General features: G+C 33.2%; 1 protein-coding gene and 1 long non-coding RNA gene across 4 annotated transcripts; one reads left to right on the top strand and one right to left on the bottom strand.

The window, feature by feature from the left end:
• Window positions 1-263: 263 nt before the first annotated feature.
• Window positions 264-3106, bottom strand: LOC136061304 (uncharacterized). Of its 2 annotated transcripts, none has more exons than XR_010628423.1 (7): window positions 2541-3106; window positions 2193-2279; window positions 1941-2083; window positions 1727-1797; window positions 1253-1348; window positions 551-643; window positions 264-423 (listed from the first exon to the last, which is right to left on the bottom strand). XR_010628423.1 is itself a non-coding variant. In XM_065771911.1 (7 exons), the coding sequence occupies exons 4-7, from the start codon at window positions 1743-1745 to the stop codon at window positions 341-343; spliced, it is 291 nt and encodes a 96-aa protein (XP_065627983.1). In that variant the 5' UTR covers window positions 1746-1797; window positions 1941-2083; window positions 2193-2270; window positions 2541-3082; the 3' UTR covers window positions 264-340. The 2 variants fall into 2 exon arrangements, 1 of the variants encoding a protein (XP_065627983.1); XM_065771911.1 differs by having other exon boundaries at window positions 2193-2270; window positions 2541-3082.
• Window positions 3107-18965: 15859 nt separating this feature from the next.
• LOC111992563 (uncharacterized) lies at window positions 18966-20057 on the top strand. 2 transcript variants are annotated; one of them, XR_010628443.1, is made up of 4 exons: window positions 18966-19062; window positions 19160-19215; window positions 19340-19452; window positions 19930-20057. It is a non-coding gene; the product is annotated as an uncharacterized LOC111992563 (long non-coding RNA). The 2 variants fall into 2 exon arrangements; XR_002880855.2 differs by lacking the exon at window positions 19930-20057 and having other exon boundaries at window positions 19340-19586.
• The last annotated feature ends 1256 nt before the right edge of the window (window positions 20058-21313 follow it).

The following is a 21313-nucleotide window of genomic DNA, read 5'->3' on the forward strand; positions in this document are numbered from 1 at the left end:
TGCCATCCGTTCCCACAATACTGAATTTGGAGAGGGGTGGGGGATTTAGTACAGCCATACTTTGAATCACAGTTTCTTTGTTTGCATGAATTGCCAAAGACCAGACAATAAGTACAGAAAAAACAAGGCATCCCAATGTTGAGAGAAAGTTCAGAGATTTTTCGGTCCTTTCTTTTAATTGGTAATTCACAGATTTTTATTAAAANGGGGGGGGGGGGGGGGGGGTGGGGGGGGGGGGGGTTAAGTTTACACTTTACACATGGTGGATCACAAGGCGGTTGGTGGTTTTGCATAAAATCATGCCAAGGCAAACCAAGCGCTGTATACCTTGAGAAGAGCATCAGCAAATGAAAATTTGATAATCTGGAATTGCAGCTCCTACATCCAAGTAGTTCACATCAACTGCAACATCTCCAAGATCATCTGGCAAACATCAACCAAACTTGCGTTCATTTATTCCTTCCAAACCAAACTTAATCAACAAATATAGTTAAAATGTCTAAATTTTCAAAACCATTGTGGTATAGAAAAGATGAGCAGAAACTCAAACCTTCATATATGGTCCTTGCAAAATTTACATATTCAGGAATGAGATCTCTATATATGATACCTTCTGGGCGGGCATCCAGCACTACCAGGACACCTGTAAAATCAATACCAAAGCCAAATTAACTATCTTTGGTGACAAAAGCAATGATCTTTGAATTCACTTGAGTTCCATGGAACACAGAAAAGGAGATCATGCTTCCTTTGAAATCTAAGAAACTGTGGTTACATCTTCCTGACCCCCCACCTCCAGGAATAATAAAAAAACGTATGCATATAAACTCAAAGATACCTATTTATATAATCCATAAGGACATTTAAAAAATGAGGCTTAAACAAAAATATTACATATGGCAGTGCAGCATAAAGAACCAAGTCAACTATTCAATGATTTTGGACCAAAATTATCTATGAAATGCACATAACTACCAGAGTAACAGAGAATGAACATTTCTGTGCACATAAGCATCTTGCTAATAAGCATTGGAAAAGTTCATAATCTGGACACTGTTTTACTAGCATAGTTTTGGCTTCTTGGGGCTTGGATCCCTCTCGGTGTTACTTCAAACAATTGGAAAAATACATGATAAAGTTTTTATGTTTATAAGCTATAAAAGTTGTGGTTATCAAGGACTGGAAATGCATTTGTTGATCAAATGCAGACATGACAAACTTTTTTCAGCTTTGGTTAAGTTGGGAAATGTACCTGGTGCGACCCAAGCTTTAGTGGAATTGCTTGGCAATGGAGCCAGCCATAGAATATTTCGCAAGTTCATTGAGTCATCATATTTCACATTAGAACCTGAAAGATTACACTGATATTAGCACAACCTCACAAAAAGGCGGTAATTTCCAAAGTCTTATGTTTTAAAGTTTAAATATTAAAAGTTAGCAATTATTCATCTTTTGCTAGTGACATGGTCTACAAAAGTACAAATTGATTTGACTGATTGTAATTGTTTTAACATTTGAAGAAATGTTCATAAAAAGTACCAATGGAAGAACAATGATAGCTTTGTTTTAAAATTGTATTTTTAAATCTCCCTTTGCAAGAGAGAAAATTTAATGATTCTAACATTTTATACTGAGCCAATATAATAAAGTAGCAGATTCGAAAATGATGCATGTAATGAGACTCTAATAAGAACATTGATCAAATGTGTTATCCAGCAACTCTAACCTTTTTGACAAAAACCCATATTGTATGGAAACACTTCTTTATCATATGCTGGGTATTCTTTGGCATGAAACCTGACAAACATAAAGTTCTGATGTTATAAGGTGTATCATCATTTATGAAGTTTGTTTATACCAAAATTACATCTTATTTAAGCTCAACCATTTTTGGCACTAAAGTTGTAAAAAATGGCGTGATAAGAACAATGACAACTTACAATATACCAAGTCGTCCTGTGTCTACGGCAAGAAAGAGGTGGCCGTGAAAGAAATCCTAGCGGTTTAGGGATATGGTCAGCCCAATGGTAGGACCCCGGGCAGCAATAACTTCAAATAAAAATTGAAGATACAAATTCAACTCCTGCCATTTAATTAAAAAAAAAAATTCCAGATAAATTAAAAAATTAGGGGACATTTTTTGTGCCTATGATCCTGTAAAGCAATTGAAATATTATTACTGCAATACAAACCTCACTTATGAAGCGTCTCCCATACGGTGTTCTGGTCAACTCACATCGGTTCTCTTTTAATCCTTCAACATCAGGAACCTATTAAATCTAAAGGAATTAAGGTTTACTCATCAATCTTCTACAGATTCTTTCAATTTTAGCAATAACCAAGACGAACAAAAAGAAAATGACTTCAAAAAAAAAATCCTTTACCAGTTTCTTAGATTACCATCATACACACATACACAAATTTATACATTTAACACTGACCCAATTGAGAATAAGCCAAAAACTTTATAAAACAATATCCACATTACCAAGCAGAGTCAAATTCAAAGCTACAAACAGAACCCATGAAAAAGAACTCACAGCAATCATAGTGGGATCAAGAGCTCGTTGAATAGCAGCAGGGTCACCACCAGAATCAACAGCAAGGCGAGCAAGCTCGAGAACCGGCTCTGGGGGCCACCAAATGAGCTCATCTACCTCTCTTCGATCCGATGCACCAATTTTTGCCAAACCCAAATCTTTTTTAGTTGTCAAACACTTTCTGGACCGTAGTTTGGGACTTGTAGGAGTGAAGGGAACGAGGAATTTGAGACAGGAATTGAGGTCGTGGGCAACGAGGGGTTTGATTTTGGAGGACTGGGATTTGGGTCCAAGGACTGAGAGCAAGTCTGAAGGAGTGCTTTGGGTGTGGAAGTTGAAGGGGAAGATGGCTTGTGAAAGAATGGAAATGATGAAGCTGTGAGAGAGAGAGAGAGAGAGAGAGAGAGAGAAGGAAGGTCAGTCTCAGAGAGAGAGAGGCCTTGCCCATCTCCTCTCTCTCTCTCTCACTCTGTCTGTGTCTACAGCTCTTCTTGGTGTGTACGTTGGGATATATATACATATATGTTGGTAACTGAATTGCACTCCACCCCCAAACCCACCCGATCTGGCCACCGCCGTCCTCCATCCATTCCGATCCTCTCTTTCCCTCGTTCTCTCTCTTTCCCTCGATCTCTCTTTCCCGATCTGACGAGTTTGTGAATAAAAAATGTTTTTATTTTGATTTTTGGCTGTGTTAAGCAAATATTTTGAAATTTTATGTTATAAAATTTATTTGAGGGTTTAGAAAATAGTTGAAAAAATATGAAAAATACGTGGGTATGTAGCATTTTCAGAATATCACTAAACATTAAAAATTGTTTTTTGAATTATTTTTTATTGTAAAACTAAACACCCAGATTTCATTTTCCTTATGAGAATTCATTTCCCCCAGTATTCATTTTATACTTAGAATTCAATTTACATCAAATCAAAAGCAACCTTAGTCATCTCTCTCTGCTCTCTCAACACTATACTTTCTCAATATCAAAGTTTCCCTTCCACAAACCAGACCTCCACCGATCCATTCACTGGTCACCGATCCACTCATGGGCGCCACTCATCACCATCGCCATCAGCACCACTCCCTAATTCACCTCTTTAAGTTTTTTTCTTTTTTTCTTTTTTCTTTCTGTTATCCTCCAGCGTCATTGGCCCTACTATTTCTTGGCCACCTCCACTGTCGTTGATTCATTCTTTTAATCTCAATTCTGGATCTTTTTTATTTTTATTGTTTTTTTCCCTTTATTGCTGCGTGGCTTTACCAATTTGGCTTTTTGGATTGTTTATGGGTTATGGGTGGCTGGGTTTATGGGTTGTGGTGGATGGCTGGGGATGTTTTGTGAGTCTTGGTGGTGGCTGAGTCGTGGGTTTTGGTGGGTAGCTGAAATGAATTTTGGTTGGGACTCTGTTATGGGTTGCAGTGGGTGGTTGGCCATCTTTTTTCATTTTTTTCCTCTCCAATAGGTGGATATAATTGGTCAGGTGTTGGATTCAAGCCACTACGGTGGTTGTTTGGGTGGTTTTCTTCTTGTGCTATTGAGTTCTGTTTCAAGCATTTTTTGAGGTTGGTGTGCCAGTGGTTTTTTTTTTTTTTTTTTTATCTCATTATTTGTTCTTCCCGGCAGCTGAGAAGCAATTGTAGACCATCTGCAAGTGGCAATGAAGAAGTGTGAGACGGTGCACTTAATTTTAAAATTTGAGGAAGTACCAAGTCGATAACTGACTAATTACTAGTGGTTATTATGTCATCTTTATTATGCCTAATGTTTTGGTAAATTTTTTTACAAATTGAAAGTAATTAGAGCGTACCTATTCTCCAGTGATTCATGTATTGGTGGTGGGTTGGTTTTTACTGATCTGGTGGTGGTTCTTTGGATTTGATGGGTTGTGGGATTAAGAAATTTGTTTCATTTTACATTTTTTTTTTCCATTTTCACATAGACAACCAAACACCTTAAAATAAAAATATTTTCAGTAAAATATTTTATATTAAAATATTTTCAGTAAAATATTTTATTTTAAAATATTTTACTTTGAAATAAATGCAGTATTAATAGCTTTTATGCTAAACCTGTAACAAAAAAATTAAAAATTATCTTATTTTAGTTTGGCTAAATTTATAACAATAAAAAGACTAACACAAAAGGCAACAAAAAAAAAAAAAATGATAGATAACAAGTATTATATTCCATCAACGAAAATTTGTTAGGTTGTTAACATGCCAAGTATTATAAACTTAGGATTATTCATTTCATCTTATTTCAAACACGAGTTTAGATGAGATCGAGATCATCAACAAAGTAGATTGTGTATTTAAGCTTGACTTATTTTATAGTTGAACTGCTTAAATTTGTTCACAAGTTAATTAATTAAATTATGCATTTTCATATAACAAATTCTAAGAGTCTATGACTAAATTGTTTGTAACATTACAAAACTATTTTAATAATTAATATATAAATCATAGTGGAAATTATATTATTTGAACTACTTAGATAAAATGATTTCTTTTATAAGTTTATAAAAATTAGATTCACCAATTTTTATTGTTGAAATTTATATATACCTTTTTTAAAAAATAAGATTCACCAATCTTTTATTGTTGAAATTTATATATACCTTTTCTTCAAAAGGAACTATTTATTTTATGAATAAATTACAAATAATAATATGATATCTTATGAAAAGAACAAGCATATGAGAAGAATGTGCTTAAATAAAGCACGCATATTCCTCATATTCAACTCTTGGCATATGGTGTAGCTTTCTATTTTTTTTATTTTATAATTTGATACAAACACTTCCTCAAAACCATTAACATTTTCCTCTTTTATCACTTTATTTCCCCTTTGTTCTTGTTGTGCTTTCAAATGGCGTGTTTAGGTGTTTTGAACATGTGCATTTTGGTGGTTTTGATTGCCGCCTATTTGAATTTTTTTTTTTTTTTTATAGAATAATTAATGATTCAAGTGCAAATTCCTTTTCTTTTCTTTCCTTTTTCCCTCTTTTAAAAATGATTTTGATGCTAAATATTTCTTGATTTTTGATAGACAATAAAATACTAGAGACATACAAGGATAGCAAGTTAAAAAGAAATACCTTGACTTGGTTGCTAGAACATGATTTGTGTAATGAGGTAGAATAATTACATTGTTTTTTGGGAGAGATGAGGCAGTATAAATTGGAAAAGTACTGTGTTAGAAAAATTTTTGTCAAGAACTCTCTTTTTCCATGTATCTTAATCATATAATTATTTTCCCTTTGCTTATGGTTGTTGGTTATTTCAATAAAAGTAAGGATATAAAATACCAGTCGAAAAACACACTTCCCAAAAAAAAAAAAAAAAAAAAAAAGAAAGACATCGCTTGGAAGCATTAACACTTTATTAGAAAAATATGGTAAATAATCATGCATGTTGCTTGCAAACACTTATTGCAGAGATATAGATGAGTATTGAATCATTTTTATGAATTGCCCTGTTCCTCAACATCATTTCCTCCTTTGAGAGAAATTAGGCTCTCAACATAAGTAATCATCTGCATCGGTCGTCCATCAATTTGAAGATTAGTAATTTTTTGGGCTGAGGGATCATACAAGAGCAATTGTCCCTCATTATCTCTCAAAAACAAGCTTTCATTCTTCCAAAATCCTAGTGGCTTTTCAATCCCCATAAGAGGTCCAATAGTGAATAGCTTAGTCCAAGACTCCTTAACACCAAATTCAAGCAGTGACCAAATGTAAAAACAATTCTCCAATTGTTCTCTATCTTTACCAAAAGTAACTAGAGAAACCAATTCATTAAGCACAAAAAAAATTCTCCAAGTACCATTGGGATCCTCCAAATCGCCATCTGGTAATGCTGTTGTTAGGAATACCTCATTGCTCATATCAAATGATAAAATGCCCAGAAAGAAATCAGGATAATCACCAATTCTTGCACTCCAAGAAAACATCCCTTTCGTGTATGTCCTATAATAACTATAGTTTATAAAATTACTGGGCCCAGAAGTACTAACTGTCCTCCATGAACCAGTACTTAAGCAATAGACCTCAGCTGCATAAAAAAAATTTAAATCATAGAAATACAATTCAGGATCTGGGTCATAGATTTCTAACAGGTTGACCACCTTGTAGTCATTAGTTTTGAAGTCGAAAGCAAACCCAATATCTCTACTTAAGGCTCTACCTTGGGGGTAGGATATACCGGACTTGGGAACAACTTTTGTTTCATTTGTTGCTGGATTCCATAGAACAATATCTGTGTTTCCAGCATGAAGATCCAGACAAACGAGACCATTAATTGAGCTCACTATGTTAATTTCTAAATGCTTAGGAATACCAAAATACTGTGAAGGAACAGCTTGTGTTGACAATATTTCAAGAGATTCATATTGAAGCTTGGAGATAACATGATCATTGGAAGATTTTTGGCGTTGGATAAGGAGGAAACGTGCATTCCTGTTCTTGTTAGAGGTGGTCTGGTTGTGGAGAAGGTGCTTATTGATGAAGTTTTGGCCATTAATGAGAGCATACCATGATTTACAGACACACTTGAATCGTAATAAAGACACCACCGGCAACCATAGCAAAATTTGTATAACCATAGCATACCATAGATTTTTTTTATATGATAAGAACTGATCAGTTAGGGCTTTTTGAGTTTTGATTGCTGTTTCATGCATGCAATTAAAATGGTTGTCATGATTGATTGATTGAATATGTGAGATCTGACCAAGTTGAATTTTCTTATTCCGTTGAGTTTTGCAATTTCGTTTTGTTCTAGGTTTTTAGATTTTGAGTTTGTGTTCAATTTTTTATTTTTTAAACACTTGCATGGCATCTAAATTTGGAGTTTTTTTATGGATTCATTTAGTTTTTTTGGACCTTTATTGCCTTTGAAAGTGGAATTTGACTTGGTTTTGATAATTGCTTTTGAAAATGAATGTTTTAGCTTGATAAATTTTTTTTTTGAAAAAAAAAAAAAAAAAAAAAAAANGGATTTACCCTTGAGTTGGCTCTTCTTCTTGGCTGGATTTTCAGGTTTCTGCTCCTCTGCTCTTGATTTTTGCGGGGAAAGTTTTTCTGGGGAATTTGCAGTGAGATTTTTGGGGGTGATGGAGAAAATGAGGTTTTTTTTTTTTTTTAAAGGAGTGTGGGGAAGGAATACGATGGGAGACGAAAGTTTTAAGGGGTTGGTCTGTGTTTATACATACCATTTTGATAAAAAAATAATAATAATAATAATAAAAAATAAAAAAAAATGGGAGCAACGGCTGAAGAGAAAAAAAAAAAAGATGCGGCTGGAATATAACTAGGGTTTTAAAAACTTAAAACTTTTAAAAACCTTTTAAAAAAAAAAAAAAAAAACCTTAAAAGCGGTTATAAGCAGTGGCTAGAACAAGAGAACTCCTGGCCGGCTCAACCACGTTATACAACCAAGCTACAGCCCCTACATTGCTTTAATTAATTAATTAATTAATTAATTAATTAATTAATTAATTAATTAATTAATTAAATCGGTTCAGTTTGGTCAAAAATCCAACAAAGCCACCAAACTGAAAACAGAAAAAATTATATATCTCAAACCAAAATCAAACCGAAGTAATAGAAAACTTATCGAAACTCTAAAATTTTGGTCAATACAATCAGTTGGTCGGTCATTTTTACATCCCTACTTTAAAGTTTAAAATAATCAAAGGGTCTTTCTTTTTGAATAAAATATTATTTTAGTTCTAAGCTTTGCCAAAAATTTGCTTTTCGTACTTAAACTTTAAAAAGTTTTTTTCTTATCCATAAACTTTATAAAGGATTTTTTCAATAGTTAACAGACAAAAATATGGATGAAAAAAGAACAATTTTCAATAATTTAGGAATAAAAACAAACTTTTAATAAAGTTTAAGGATATAAATAAAACAAATTTGGGGACGAAAAATGAATTTCTTAAAAATTGGAGAAGAAAAAAAAAACTTTTGGCAAAGTTTAGTGACCAAAATAGTGTTTTATCATTTTTTTGTAGTGTTTGTTACACACATTTTTTTTAACTAAAATCTTAAGTTGAGAATGCATTCATTAGGTTCTCTAGGATCAATATCTAGATCTAAATCCACTCTCATTTCTCGTTTTTATTCAATTTCTTCCATTTTTTCCCTAAATTTTAGATTTTTTTTATATGATGAGAACTGATCAGTTACGGCTTTTTGAGTTTTGATTGCTGTTTCATGCATGCAATTAAAATGGTTGTCATGATTGATTGATTGAATATGTGAGATCTGACCAAGTTGAATTTTCTTATTCTGTTAAGTTTTGCAATTTCGTTTTGTTCTAGGTTTGTAGATTTTGAGTTTGTGTTTAATTTTTTATTTTTTAAACACTTGCATGGCATCTAAATTTGGAGTTTTTTTATGGATTCATTGAGTTTTTTTGGACCTTTATTGCCTTTGAAAGTGGAATTTGACTTGGTTTTGATAATTGCTTTTGAAAATGAATGTTTTAGCTTGATAAATTTTTTTTTTTGAAAAAAAAAAAAAAAAAAAAGTACTGTCGTAACTTAATTGAAAATTTAGCAACTTATAGTAATTGAAATAAAACACAAAAATAAAATACTAAGCATTAAACTACAAATAAAATAGAGAAAGAAATAATCATAATGCTATCATGGAGAAAAGTTATAGAGAAGCCACACGCAGCCACCTCTACATGCTACACCTTCATCCCTACCCCTATTTTCTCTCCCTAGTTTTACAAACTGACCAAAGGTTTATATATTAGAAGCCACTCCTAATACAAATCAAATTAGCCTACTTATCGTTGCTTTGATTTGCTCATTTGTAATTCATCACATGCAACTAAGAGCATTCACATTTGCTCGGCTAAAGTCTTCTAAAATAGAACTACAGTGCAAATTTTACACATTTTGAGCAAAAAAACACCCACATCAGTGGGTGTAAAACTGTGTAAAACAGTGTATATATTTCCATGAGCTACAATATCAATGTATATTTACACGGGTACTGTAACTCGTGTAAACAATTTTTTTAATTTATTTTCTCTCTCCTCTCTCAAACTACCTCTCTTCTCCAACCATTACAACAGCCCAGCGTGCCAGATTAACTACCCAACCACCAAACACCGCAATCTAGCACAGAGTATTAACCAAAATCAACTGAAAATTAACCCAGAATCAACCCGAAAATTAACCCAAAAATCAACTGAAAATTAAGCTAAACACATCCACACAGACAAATCAACACAGAGATATACTTGCTCAAAAGAAAGAAAAAAAAAACACACACACACACACATACAAAAAGATACACAAACAAACCCAAACGGACAAACAACAAAGAGAGATCGGTGCTTATCGGAACTGTGGATCAGAGCTGTGGGTCTTGCTTGATCGGAGCTCGTGGGTATGGGTCTTGCCTGATCGAAGCCTGATCGGAGCTATGGATCAGAGCTAGTGGGAGCTATGGATTGGAGTGTGGATCGAAGCTATGGATTGGAACGTGGTCGGAGCGATGGTCCGGAGCTGTGGATCGGAGCTCGTGGGAGTTGTGGATCGGAGCGTGTGGGAGCTTGGATCGGAGCAGTGGTTCAGAGCTGTGGCGTTTGGTGGCGTAGATCAGCTCATAGATCAGATAGATCGGTGCTCGTAGATCAGATAGATCGGTGCTCGAAGATCGATTTCAGCGTTTGGCATTTAGTGGGATTCAGCTATTGAGATCGAAGATTTTTGGTGGGTTTTGGGGATGTGGGTTACTGGATTTTAGGGGTCGTTTGGGGGAGATGGTGGTGGTGGTGGTGGGTCGTTTTGCTTGTGGTGGGTCGTGGGAGTGGGTGACGGTTGTGGTGGGTAGTGATTGTGCGGCTGAGATTTGGTGGTGGATCGGATTTGGTGGGCCAGGATGAGTGTGTGGTTGAGATTTGGTGGTGGCTGAGATTTTGTGATGGTGGTGGAAGAGGAAGGTGGATGGGTTTTGTGATTTGGAAGAGGAAGGCCAGAGAGATGGGCGTAGAGAGAGAGAGAGCAAGAAATCAGAAAAATGGGTAGAAAGAGAGAGAGAGAGCGCATATTAAAGAGAGGTAGTTAGAGAGAAATAATTAAAAAAATGGAGTATAATGAATATTTTATTGAAATATCTTATAAAATAGATGAATTGATGTGAGTGTTTTGTAAAAGTGAATGTGTAAAATAGAAAAAGTAGGTTTTAGTGTAAAAATGGATGTGTAAAATACACAGACTAATGTGGATGCTCTAATCTAAAGCCTTCTTAGAGCACTAGCAATGGGGGGCGTAAACACCACCCCCCCCCCCCAGTTACTATTTTAGCAACTGAGACCCAAAATCACAGTTGCAATCGGGTATGGGAATTCCAAATTCTTGCATCTGTGAACAGTAGGTGTCTATATTTACGACCTACTGTTCATCAGATTGAAAACCAATGATAATATATTTTATTCCTCTCTTCTCTCTCTCTCTCTCTCTCTCTCTCTCTGTGTTCTACGTTCTCTCTCCCTTTTCCCTTCTCTCTTCTCTCTTCTCCTTTGGCCCCTTTCAATCTCTAAATCTATCTCCTCTCTCAGCTCATAGATTGCTCACTATAATAGAAATAGATCGTTGTGGTTGTTGTTTGGTGGGTTTGGGTTGGCGTTTGGGTCGAATTTGGTCGGCATGTGGGTCTGATTAGGGTGGCATTTGGGTGGTGTTTATGTCGGCATTTGGGTGGTTGGATTTAGGGCCAGTGTTTGTGATTTTTTCTGATGGGTTGGGGGATTTGTTCCTATGGGTTTGATGGTGGGTTTCAGTGTTTGCTAGATTTGTTTGGTAGTGGGTTTCAGTGAAGATGATGATGATGAAAAGGAAGAGTTGGTGAGAACAAATGGGTTTGGGATGAATAGAGACGGCGACGGCAGAGGTATGGGATGGCGACGGTGGCGGTGGCGGCTTGAAGACTGGGTCGGTGGCTGTTTGATGGTTGTTTGGATCGGTGTTTGGCCAGATCGGCCTTGGGTGGGTGGGTCGCTGTAAATCAGCTTGTCTATCTTGGATTTCGGGTTGTGGGTTATTGGTGGGAGTAGGGTGGTCATGGGGCCTTGGGTGACGGCTTTGGTGGCTTCAGATCGGCTGTGGGTGGATAAATGGTTTTTTTTTTTTTTTTTTTTTTGTGTTTGTGGTGGGTCTTCTAGTGGTGCTATGGATACTAATGCTCTTAGTAATTAGTAAAATCCCAACGTTGCCCAAAAGTAAGAACTCCCATCCTAGGTTCGCGTTTTGGTGAAGAAATAAGGTGGCCCTCATCAAACATGCAATCAAGCCCATTGTATATCTCTTACTAAAGCAAACGTTTAGGTTATGTTTGGTAACTTTTTTTCTCTTTATTTTCTATTTTCAAAAAAAAGTTTCTATTCTTGAAACTAAAAAATTTGGTTGGCAACCTAAAATGGACAGAAAACTAAAATTGTTCTCAAAACTTAATTTGTGAAGAAAACTAAAAACATGCAAAATGTTGTTTTCAATTTCTAATTTCAAAATTTAATGAAAATACATATTTAATTTAATGAATCTGTCTCATTTAATAAGTTAGTATTAGAGTTCAAATCTTAGTAACAACATATTATCGTATTTTCTATTTTTATTTTCAAAAAACTATTTTTTAAATTTCAACTAACCAAACATGTTTTTGATTTAAAAAATACAATAAAATTGTTTTTTCCTTATATTCCCAAAAATAAGTTTTTGAAAATAGAAAATACAAACTGTTACCAAACATAACCTTATATTTTTCCCTCTTTACTTTTCTTTTTTTCTTTCTTTTGCTCTCCCAGGTTTCTTCTTGTCTCTTTTATTCTTCTCTTACTTTTTCTTGCTTTGCTTTTCTTTTCTTTTCCTTTTACTTTTACTTCCAGGTTTCTTCAAGTTGGCTTAGCAATTGACACAATCTCACTTTGCACGTAAAGCCCTTATTACCTATAACACAACTATAATATATAATCAATCATAAAATAACATAAAAGTAAGGCCAAATATGTAGATATAACAATTCTTTATTATCTATATTTCTTGCACATCAATATACTGAATATTGAAATTAATAGAACATTATTATTTATGACATTTATTCAAATATAGAATTTTTTTTCTTATATAAAACATGATTATATATGAGACATTTGAATTGATCTTTTAACTACTTAATTATTTCAAATTAAAAAAAAAAAAAAAAAACTTATAACTCATAAGTAAAGATGTAAATAAAATGGTGCGATTCAGTATTAATGAGGAGAATATAACTAAACTCCTAGCCAGATGCCGCTTGATGCATTTCGGGGCCTAAAGCAAAAATTAATTATCTTGTTTTAGATGTAAAATTATTACTTGTGGGGCCTGAGAACTTAGCAACCCCAACCCACTTTACATCCGGCCTAGGGCCTATGCCGAGGAAGAAGGAGCGCCCGAGGATGAAGCATGAAGGACTGAGTTGCTCGGAGCCCCGCCAAGGATAACCCTGTCCTCGGAGGACCGACACCAACATTAAGTAGGGGAGCAAGCCTAGGATAGGTTGTCACCTTCACAATAAATGCGCTCACCTAACCCTCTGGCCGCACTAATGGGGATGTGACTTCTGGACAAGGCAGCATTTGTTGTTGCAACTCACATGAGTACTGGTAAAGCGGCTGATGGGACGGACGGTCAGATGGGACGGGTGTGGATGATCAACAAGTGGAAGAAAGAGATTGTGAGGAAAGGGGCTATATAAGGGGAAGAAGCAGATAAATGAGGGGGGACGGTCAAGCTCCTCGGATCGGTGCCGAGGAACGATCTTGGAGGGTAACCCTAGTGCGCCAACCTTCAACTGAGGGGAATTCTACATTAGGTGTTGTCCGTTTGCTAGGGCCGAGTTCTTGAACCCGCTCTCTACAAATTCATTGTAATGGGCCAATCGGGCTTGAGTTCACTCTCTCAACAGTAGAAGTGCTCAAATTCGGTCCCTACATTACTAATTAACACAAATTACGTAGAATTTTTTCTTTTTTTAGAAATTTTATAGATAAAAAAAAAAAAAAAAAATTTGACAAAATTTTTTATACTTGTTGATGTGGTAGATTGATAATGGCAAGTAAAAAAGTAGTGTTAATGGTAAACTTAGATAAGAACTAGTAAAATTTTGCTAACTAAACTTTTATTATTATTCTTATTTTTTTTAGAAGTGCAACATTCACAATATTTTTTACAACAAATCTTAGGTTTTGAGTTGCTTATTGTTTTCTATTTGAAAAAATATATATCACTATAATTATTTTTTTACCATCAATAACTGGCTATAACAACCTGCTACTTAGCATTAGTTGTAAAAGTATTGCGAAAAATATTGTGGATGTTGCATTTTTCTCTATTTTTTATTTGTTTTTCATCTGGTAAAAAAATATTATTTTATTTATTGATTATAAATAACCATATTGGTTAAAATTTGGGGGTCTTTTTTTTTTTTTTTTTTTTTTTTTTTTTTTTTTTAAATTTGGGGGCTTAGGTGACCGCATCTGTTGCTCCACCATTTAGCCGGCCCTGCTCCTAGCATTGTATATTATAAGCTTGTTTTAAGAAAACTCTATATATTACTTTCATGTTTGTGCGTTCTGATAAGTATTAATGTTTCCTCAAAAAAAAAAAAAAAAAAAAAAATATATATATATATATATATATATATATATAGGGATGGTTATCGATTGTGTTTGTTAGAGATTCAGTCATTATAACCCTAGGCTATTACTACAAATGTTAGACTTTTTTTTTAGTGGTACTCTGGTTATGTAATATATTATAAGCTTGTTTAAAAAATTCTATATATTGCTTTCATGTTTGTGTGTTCTAATAAGTATATTGTTTCCTTAAAAAAAAAAAAAATTATAGGGATGTTTATCCCACGTCAGTTGTGTGTGTTAAAGTTTCAGTCCTTATAACCCTAGACTATTACTACAAAGGTTAGGTCATTTTGTAGTGGTACTTTGATTATGTAATATATTATAAGTCTGTTTAAAAAACTTTATATATTACTTTGGGAATTATGTGTTCTAATAAGTATTGCTATTTCCTCAAAAAAAAAAAAAAAAAAAAACTCCTAGCATTATTTAGTTATATTCTTTATTCAGTAGAGAATTTTTCATAATATTCAGAATTATGAAAAAATAAAAAATAAAAAACCATTCCATGCCATTGCCATGTGAGCCAATTGAAAATCTAGTTTTGAAAAAGTACATCATGATCCTTTTTTTTTTTTTTTTTTAATTATATATTTTTTTGCTTAACACAAGTAAAAGAGGTTGATTTAATCAAAATTGTGAAGGTAATAATATTGAAACACAATATTCTTGACTAATATGAAGATTGATTGGCTTTCTTTTTTCATGAATAAGTTATTAGATGATGCCATCTTGGGTACAAATCAGTACCAAATCCTTTGATTACCAAGAAGAAAAAAAAAAAAAAAACCATATAATATGAAGTGCATCCTAACAACCATTGAATAAAGACAATTACTAGCAATGGTTATGATTCATCCTCATTCATTAATCAGTAGATGTTTTTTTTTTTTTTTTTTTTTTTTTCTACAAGCGATGTCAGACTTAAGGCCTAAACTAATCACTAGATATCGATCCACTTATTTATTCAAAAAGTAGATGTCAATCCATTAACAAAAGGAATCTAATTAATTGTGGATCCTTGTTAATAGAGGACTTATTTTGCTTGCGTAAAAATTGAAAATGTATACAAAAAAGAAAGAAAGAATGAAAAAGAGAGAGACTAAACTTGGTCTTATTCTAGTTTGAAACAAAATGCAAGTCAATTAAATACGAATTGTATGTTGTCAACAACTAGTTTTTGACACTTCTTAAACAAAATCTAACTTCTATTTTTAGTAATAATTTAACTTGCACATCAAAAAAACCTATTAAATTAAGAAAAATACTAGTAACTCATCCATGATCACCAATTACAAAATGTCAAAATCCATTAACAAATGGATCCTATTGATTTTACCTTAATGTAAAATGTGCATATAATTAAAGATTTAGTTTGCACTTCATTCTGATTTGAAATGCCCATGAAATAAATGACTAGACTTGGTCATATTTTGATTTAACAAGAGAGCTCAATTAAATGGAATGTGCATAGTCACCCATTAGCCATTAACAATCTTTTAAACAAAATTTACTTTCACTATTTATATTTTAACTTACACATCCAAGGTAAATCTATATAATATTCTTCTATGCTACATCTTGTTTATGTTACTCACTATGATCATAATCATTTATTTCAAATGTTTTGATTTAAGAATTTTATTTATTAATTTTTATTTTTTTTAAAAAAGATAAAAATTTAAACACTTACAAATAGTAGATATCATACCTAAAAATTTTAAGTAATATTTTATAAAATTTATATATTACTTGTAAGTTTTCAAAACACATCTTTCCTTTCTTCATTTCTCCTCTAAAATAGACCATAAAAAGAGAATATATTTATCTCACATCCGGATAAGAAAAGTGTTTGCATGCATTTAAAAGCCAATGTTGTGTATCCAAAAGTTAGCTCTTATAGATATACACCACTTGTTAAGTCATCAAAACATTTATTTCATTTCCCAAATAATGAATACTAATAGTGTTTAAACCCTTTTTTTTTTTTTTTTAATTTATGACTTCCCATCCTCATGTGAAATCAAAATAGAATATAAATGGGTAAGAATTAGGAATAGTATTTAGGTGCTATTTTTTAGGTTCCTCTTTTTAGATTTTGTCATGTGGCTTTTATCTCATCATATGAAAGAATATTTTTTAATTAAGTGGCCACATATCAAAATCTTAAAAAAAAAAAAAAAAACCCTAAAGAACCACACTTAAAATATTGTATATGCCAAAGGCCTTGTAACTGAATTGACAACTCTCAATGTACAAAATGATTGGGGGTCTAGGGGAGAAAGGGTTCGAATTGTGGGGTTAACAGCATGTTGTAATTATCTCTAAAAGAAAAAATATTGTTCATAAATTTTGTCCAATATAAATTCTCTTGCCACTAGAAAGCTTGAGGCCCAGGGTCACAACTTGATTTGCTATAATGGAGACCATCTTATCACAGTCAATTTGGCTTCATATAGTATGATAGCTTAGCAGCATACTATTTGTTCTTTTCTTTAATTCTTTTCTCTCAATGGAGATAGGTACGGTCTTTGTTACCTTATGATGGGCCCCAAAGAATGGCACCGTACGAAATAGTATCATTGAGCTTTTCTTTGGGGATTTCGTGGAAGTTGCATGTGTGAAAACTGTTTAACATATGCACTTCGATAAATATTTAAGGCTATTTGGTTGCTTAATAGTTTTCGTTATTTAAATAACATAATATATATTTTTATAATATTTTTTTATTCATACGTATTTTCACAACACTTAAATAACGTTATTAGAATAACATTATCAAATGGGTCCTTAATTTTATCCTTTGCTTCTTCTACCACATCCCATCTTCTTTCTCAACTCACCATGTGTCCTTTGATACACACTTCTCATCCGTTAGATTAAAGAGTCATCGAACCAGGGTTGTATCGGACTGGACCTAGTGCAGGCTTTTGTAGTACAAACTTAACACATTGACATTTGGGTTCAACAAGATCAGTGAGCTCAAGGAACAACGTGACAGTGATGTTCAACTTCAATGCCATTCCAACTTTGGTCTATATATATATATAAATATATGAGTTGTGTTAACTTTGCAGAGAGAAAAAAATATTAAAATAATCAAAAGAACTAATTTTATGTCATTTTCATTTATTGATTTAATTTTTTTTTATTAAATGAGACACACTTTTGTACAATCTTAACAAGCACTTAGGCGGTGCTTGTTAACATTTGCCTATATGTATTATAGTCTTTAACACTACAATTTCTGAGCATAAGTTATTACTTGCTTATTGTAACAAGGATAGTTATATGCAAGTCTGTTTGTATTCTGCGGCAGTGGTGTTGTTGGGAAAATCTCAATAAGCTTTATATAAATTTATAGAAGTAATATAAGTCTTTTTGAAATGAAAAGAGCATGCATGTTCACAGGCAGTGTACTAGGGACATGGGAAAATCTCAATAAACTAAAGAACATAAGCATTTGGGAGTCTAGGGTAGGGTAGATACATACATCTCTGTAGAATTGTGACTGTTTACAATTTATTGTTGGCTTCTTGGAAAGGAAATTTGGGAATATTTGGATATTTGGGTTATAACTCTGTCATGTATCATGTGGCATCTTTGGAAAGATAGACACACTTTCAAGGGAAAGGAGTTATCCATGCCACATCTCAAGTTTCTCTATCTCAGGACAATATACAAGTGTACTTCCAATTCTTTCAATTTCTCCATGACTAACTTCTTGGACCTATTTTTTAGATGTTAATCTCTTTTTCTTTGGTCCTTTTTGTTTTCCTCACTATTCTTTTATATAGACCTCGTGTACCAGGTAGCACTTTATTTTGTGCTTTTTTTTTTAATGAAATTCTATTACATGGACGTAGTTGTACATAGTGCCCAAAACTACAACTTTTTGCAGGGCTTGGGAGAGGTCATGTAGGCAGCCTTTCCCCCAATTTTTTTTTTGGAGAGGTTGATTCTCTTAATGAAATTCTATTACATATTAAAAATAAATAAAGTTATTTTGAACATATTTCCCATATATATATATATATATATATATTTCTTTATTAATTATTACGTTGCATACGGCTCAAGAAGTTAGAATTCTATATATAAATTTCCCAATTGCGCAGGGAATTAACACATCACAGGTTTTTTTTTTTTTTTTTGGTAATTTCCTTTTGGAATAATGAATTCACTGCTGTAAATCATATTTAGTTATTTATTAAGCCTAGTCATTCCATTTTTGTGTTTCAGATAAGTTTTGTTACAATTGCATTGTACAGTGGACCAAAGTGGTTGCACGCAAGCACTCTAGCCCACCTACTTCTGTAAAATGTCCTCTGTGCAAGGTTCAGTTTTTTTTCTACTATTCTTCCAATTCTACTATATGCCAGTTAGATTTCTTCTTCTTCTTCTTTCATTTTTCTTTTAGTTCTAATTCTTTTTCCAATTCAATTGCATTCCAGTCTTCTTCCCCTTTTTTTGGTGAGTAATAGCTTCTGGGATTAACTATGATCTAAAAGATTAAGTAATATGCACTCCAATTTATCAAATATATATATATATATATGCACTCCAAATTTCCCGATCCAAATTTGACGTGTCAAATAGATTTGAAAATCAGCCCTCAATATTGCAAAAAATTATATGCATGCTCTTGTCTGGGTGGAAAAGAACGCAAAGGGCTGTTTAGATTGTGTGTCAACAATATTATCATTACTTGAGACTTGAATGGCTATTTTTGTCTAATTTGCAGGCAGAAAATTTTTCTATACTACATGGATATGATGGAAGTTCATTTCAACGGCATTACATTAATCGAGATTTTGGATATAGGTTAGGTATCGTCCTTTTGATTTCTTTTCTTGCAGTTTTTTTTCCCAGTAGTTATTATATTTCTATATTTATGTTACTTCATGTAATGGTGTTGCAGCTTTCTCTTAACAAGAGCACACAAGTATAGATTACAGTGCTATTACACTGAACCAGGTCTTATGCTGCTTGTCATTCTATTTATTGGTTCTTCTTAATGCTACCTGTTTGTAACATTATTTCCTGATAAAATCACTATTACCTGTATTTATGCTTTTCTGATAATCGTGTGTTAAATCAGGTATCGTAGATGACATATTCAACGTACTATGGTACTGGAAATCTCATAAGTATCTTCAGCCAAACCACTGGCTCCAAAGTTGGTTGAGAAGGGAAATACAACCTCTTATACAGGTCTGCAAATTAACCAGTCTAATGTTTCCTTATGAACACTATAAATTGATTGTAGACTACGACATAGAACACAAGCTGCATGTAACAAAACATGTTGCTAATCCTGAATGAAGCTTTCCAACCATTTATTATCATGTTAGCATCAGCCAATTTGAATAGGTTAAATTCTAGAGGAAAAATCTGTATATCCACCAACTCAATTTTTGCTGGGCGTCCAAAGCTGACTATGGTCAATTTTATTCATTAAATTGAAAAGAAAAAAACACAGAGACATACCATTGTTGGTAAAAGAGCACTGAATCTCACTTAAAGTGCAAAGTGTCGAGGGTAAAGCAAAGTGAAGCGCTTTGAATCTGATTGATATTTAGCCCAAACCGCAGATATTTAATTAATTATAACCTTTAATTCTTATATTTTAAGTTAAAATAATTTTTTTATTCTATTATAATTACTAAGCAACATTCACCGTTTTAAAAGGATGAGAGAGAGAGAGAGAGAGAGAGAGAGAGATTCAGACTATGGTGCATTCATGGAGAAGTTCGTTCTACAACCAAGCCCATGAGCCCATGAGCTTCCTTTGAATGCACTCCCCTTTGCTGTTAAAGACATGTCAGTTCTAATAACACTCTTTCACTTTTATTCCTCTGAGTTATTATACTATCTATCACTCTTCTTTGTCCTCCAACAATTCAAAGCTTTTGTTCTTGTTTTCTTTTGCTTTTAACTACTGGGTTTTCTCAATTTTTTTCTTTGGAAGTGTGTTGGTGCCTGAAAAATCATGTACAAGAAAATTCAGAGTGAGATAGTCTTTTTATTAATTTTAACTATTGGATTTAAGCCATGCTCTTTTGAAGTTTGAAGTTTGTGCATCTATGTTCTTTAATTGTAGCTTATGCATCAATGTCAGCTATTGTTTGTTATTACCAGTATTATTTAGAAGATTTCATGTGTTTTTGTGGTGTGTGCGTGGATAACAATATCAGTAATTGGGTATTTTTATGTGTTGGTCTGCAGACTGTGTATGTGTGTGTATTAGATTTGTCTTTTAAGTTTTTTATTTGGAAACAGATATAATGTCGATGGATATGTGACTGGGTTTGGAAGTCCTGACTTGGCAAGGACTCATCCGATGTTTTTATTTTATTTTATTTTGTAAAGATAAATAACCAATTAAATGAATTATATCTTAATACTATTTATATGGGCCCTTGATTTGTTATATAAATACCAATCTTATGTTGTGATACACATTGGCCCACACCTCATTATAAATTCTAGAAGTAGGGAAAAAATAAGACCACACAGTCCAATATCTTTGAAAGTTATAGATGATAACAATGAGGGTTGACTGGGAGAATGGAAGAAAGAAAACCCAATGAATGTGCTGACAATGATCTTGCATTTGATGATTATTACTTGACGTGGTGTAATGTTGCTGGAGCTGCTGGAGTTCGAGAAGAAATTTTCAACATGAGATCAAAATTGAGGTCACTAGGCAGGACAATGGATTTAAGATTTAGTTCAAAAATTTTAAGGGTCTGTTTAGATAGCGTTTATTTTGCTGAAACTAAAAACTTATTGTTGAAAGTACTGTAGATAAAAGTAAAAATTAGTTGAAATAATACAGTGAGACTTATGAATAGTTTCAAAAAGTGCACTGAGGCCTATGAATAGTATAAAAAATAAGCTGAATAGTGAAATAATTTTAATTTTTCATTGCTTCCCAAACGCATGCTAAGTCCTAATGAGGGAGAGAGACAATTAATTTAGATGAAGTAAATGAGGAAGATGATGAAGGTTACACATTTGTGATGACAATGATCATGTTTTATGCTTAAGATTGCATTGCATTGGTTATGCT

This window comes from Quercus suber, unplaced genomic scaffold, assembly GCF_002906115.3.
Source record: "Quercus suber isolate HL8 unplaced genomic scaffold, Cork oak 2.0 scaffold_51, whole genome shotgun sequence".
Taxonomy (NCBI): domain Eukaryota; kingdom Viridiplantae; phylum Streptophyta; class Magnoliopsida; order Fagales; family Fagaceae; genus Quercus; species Quercus suber.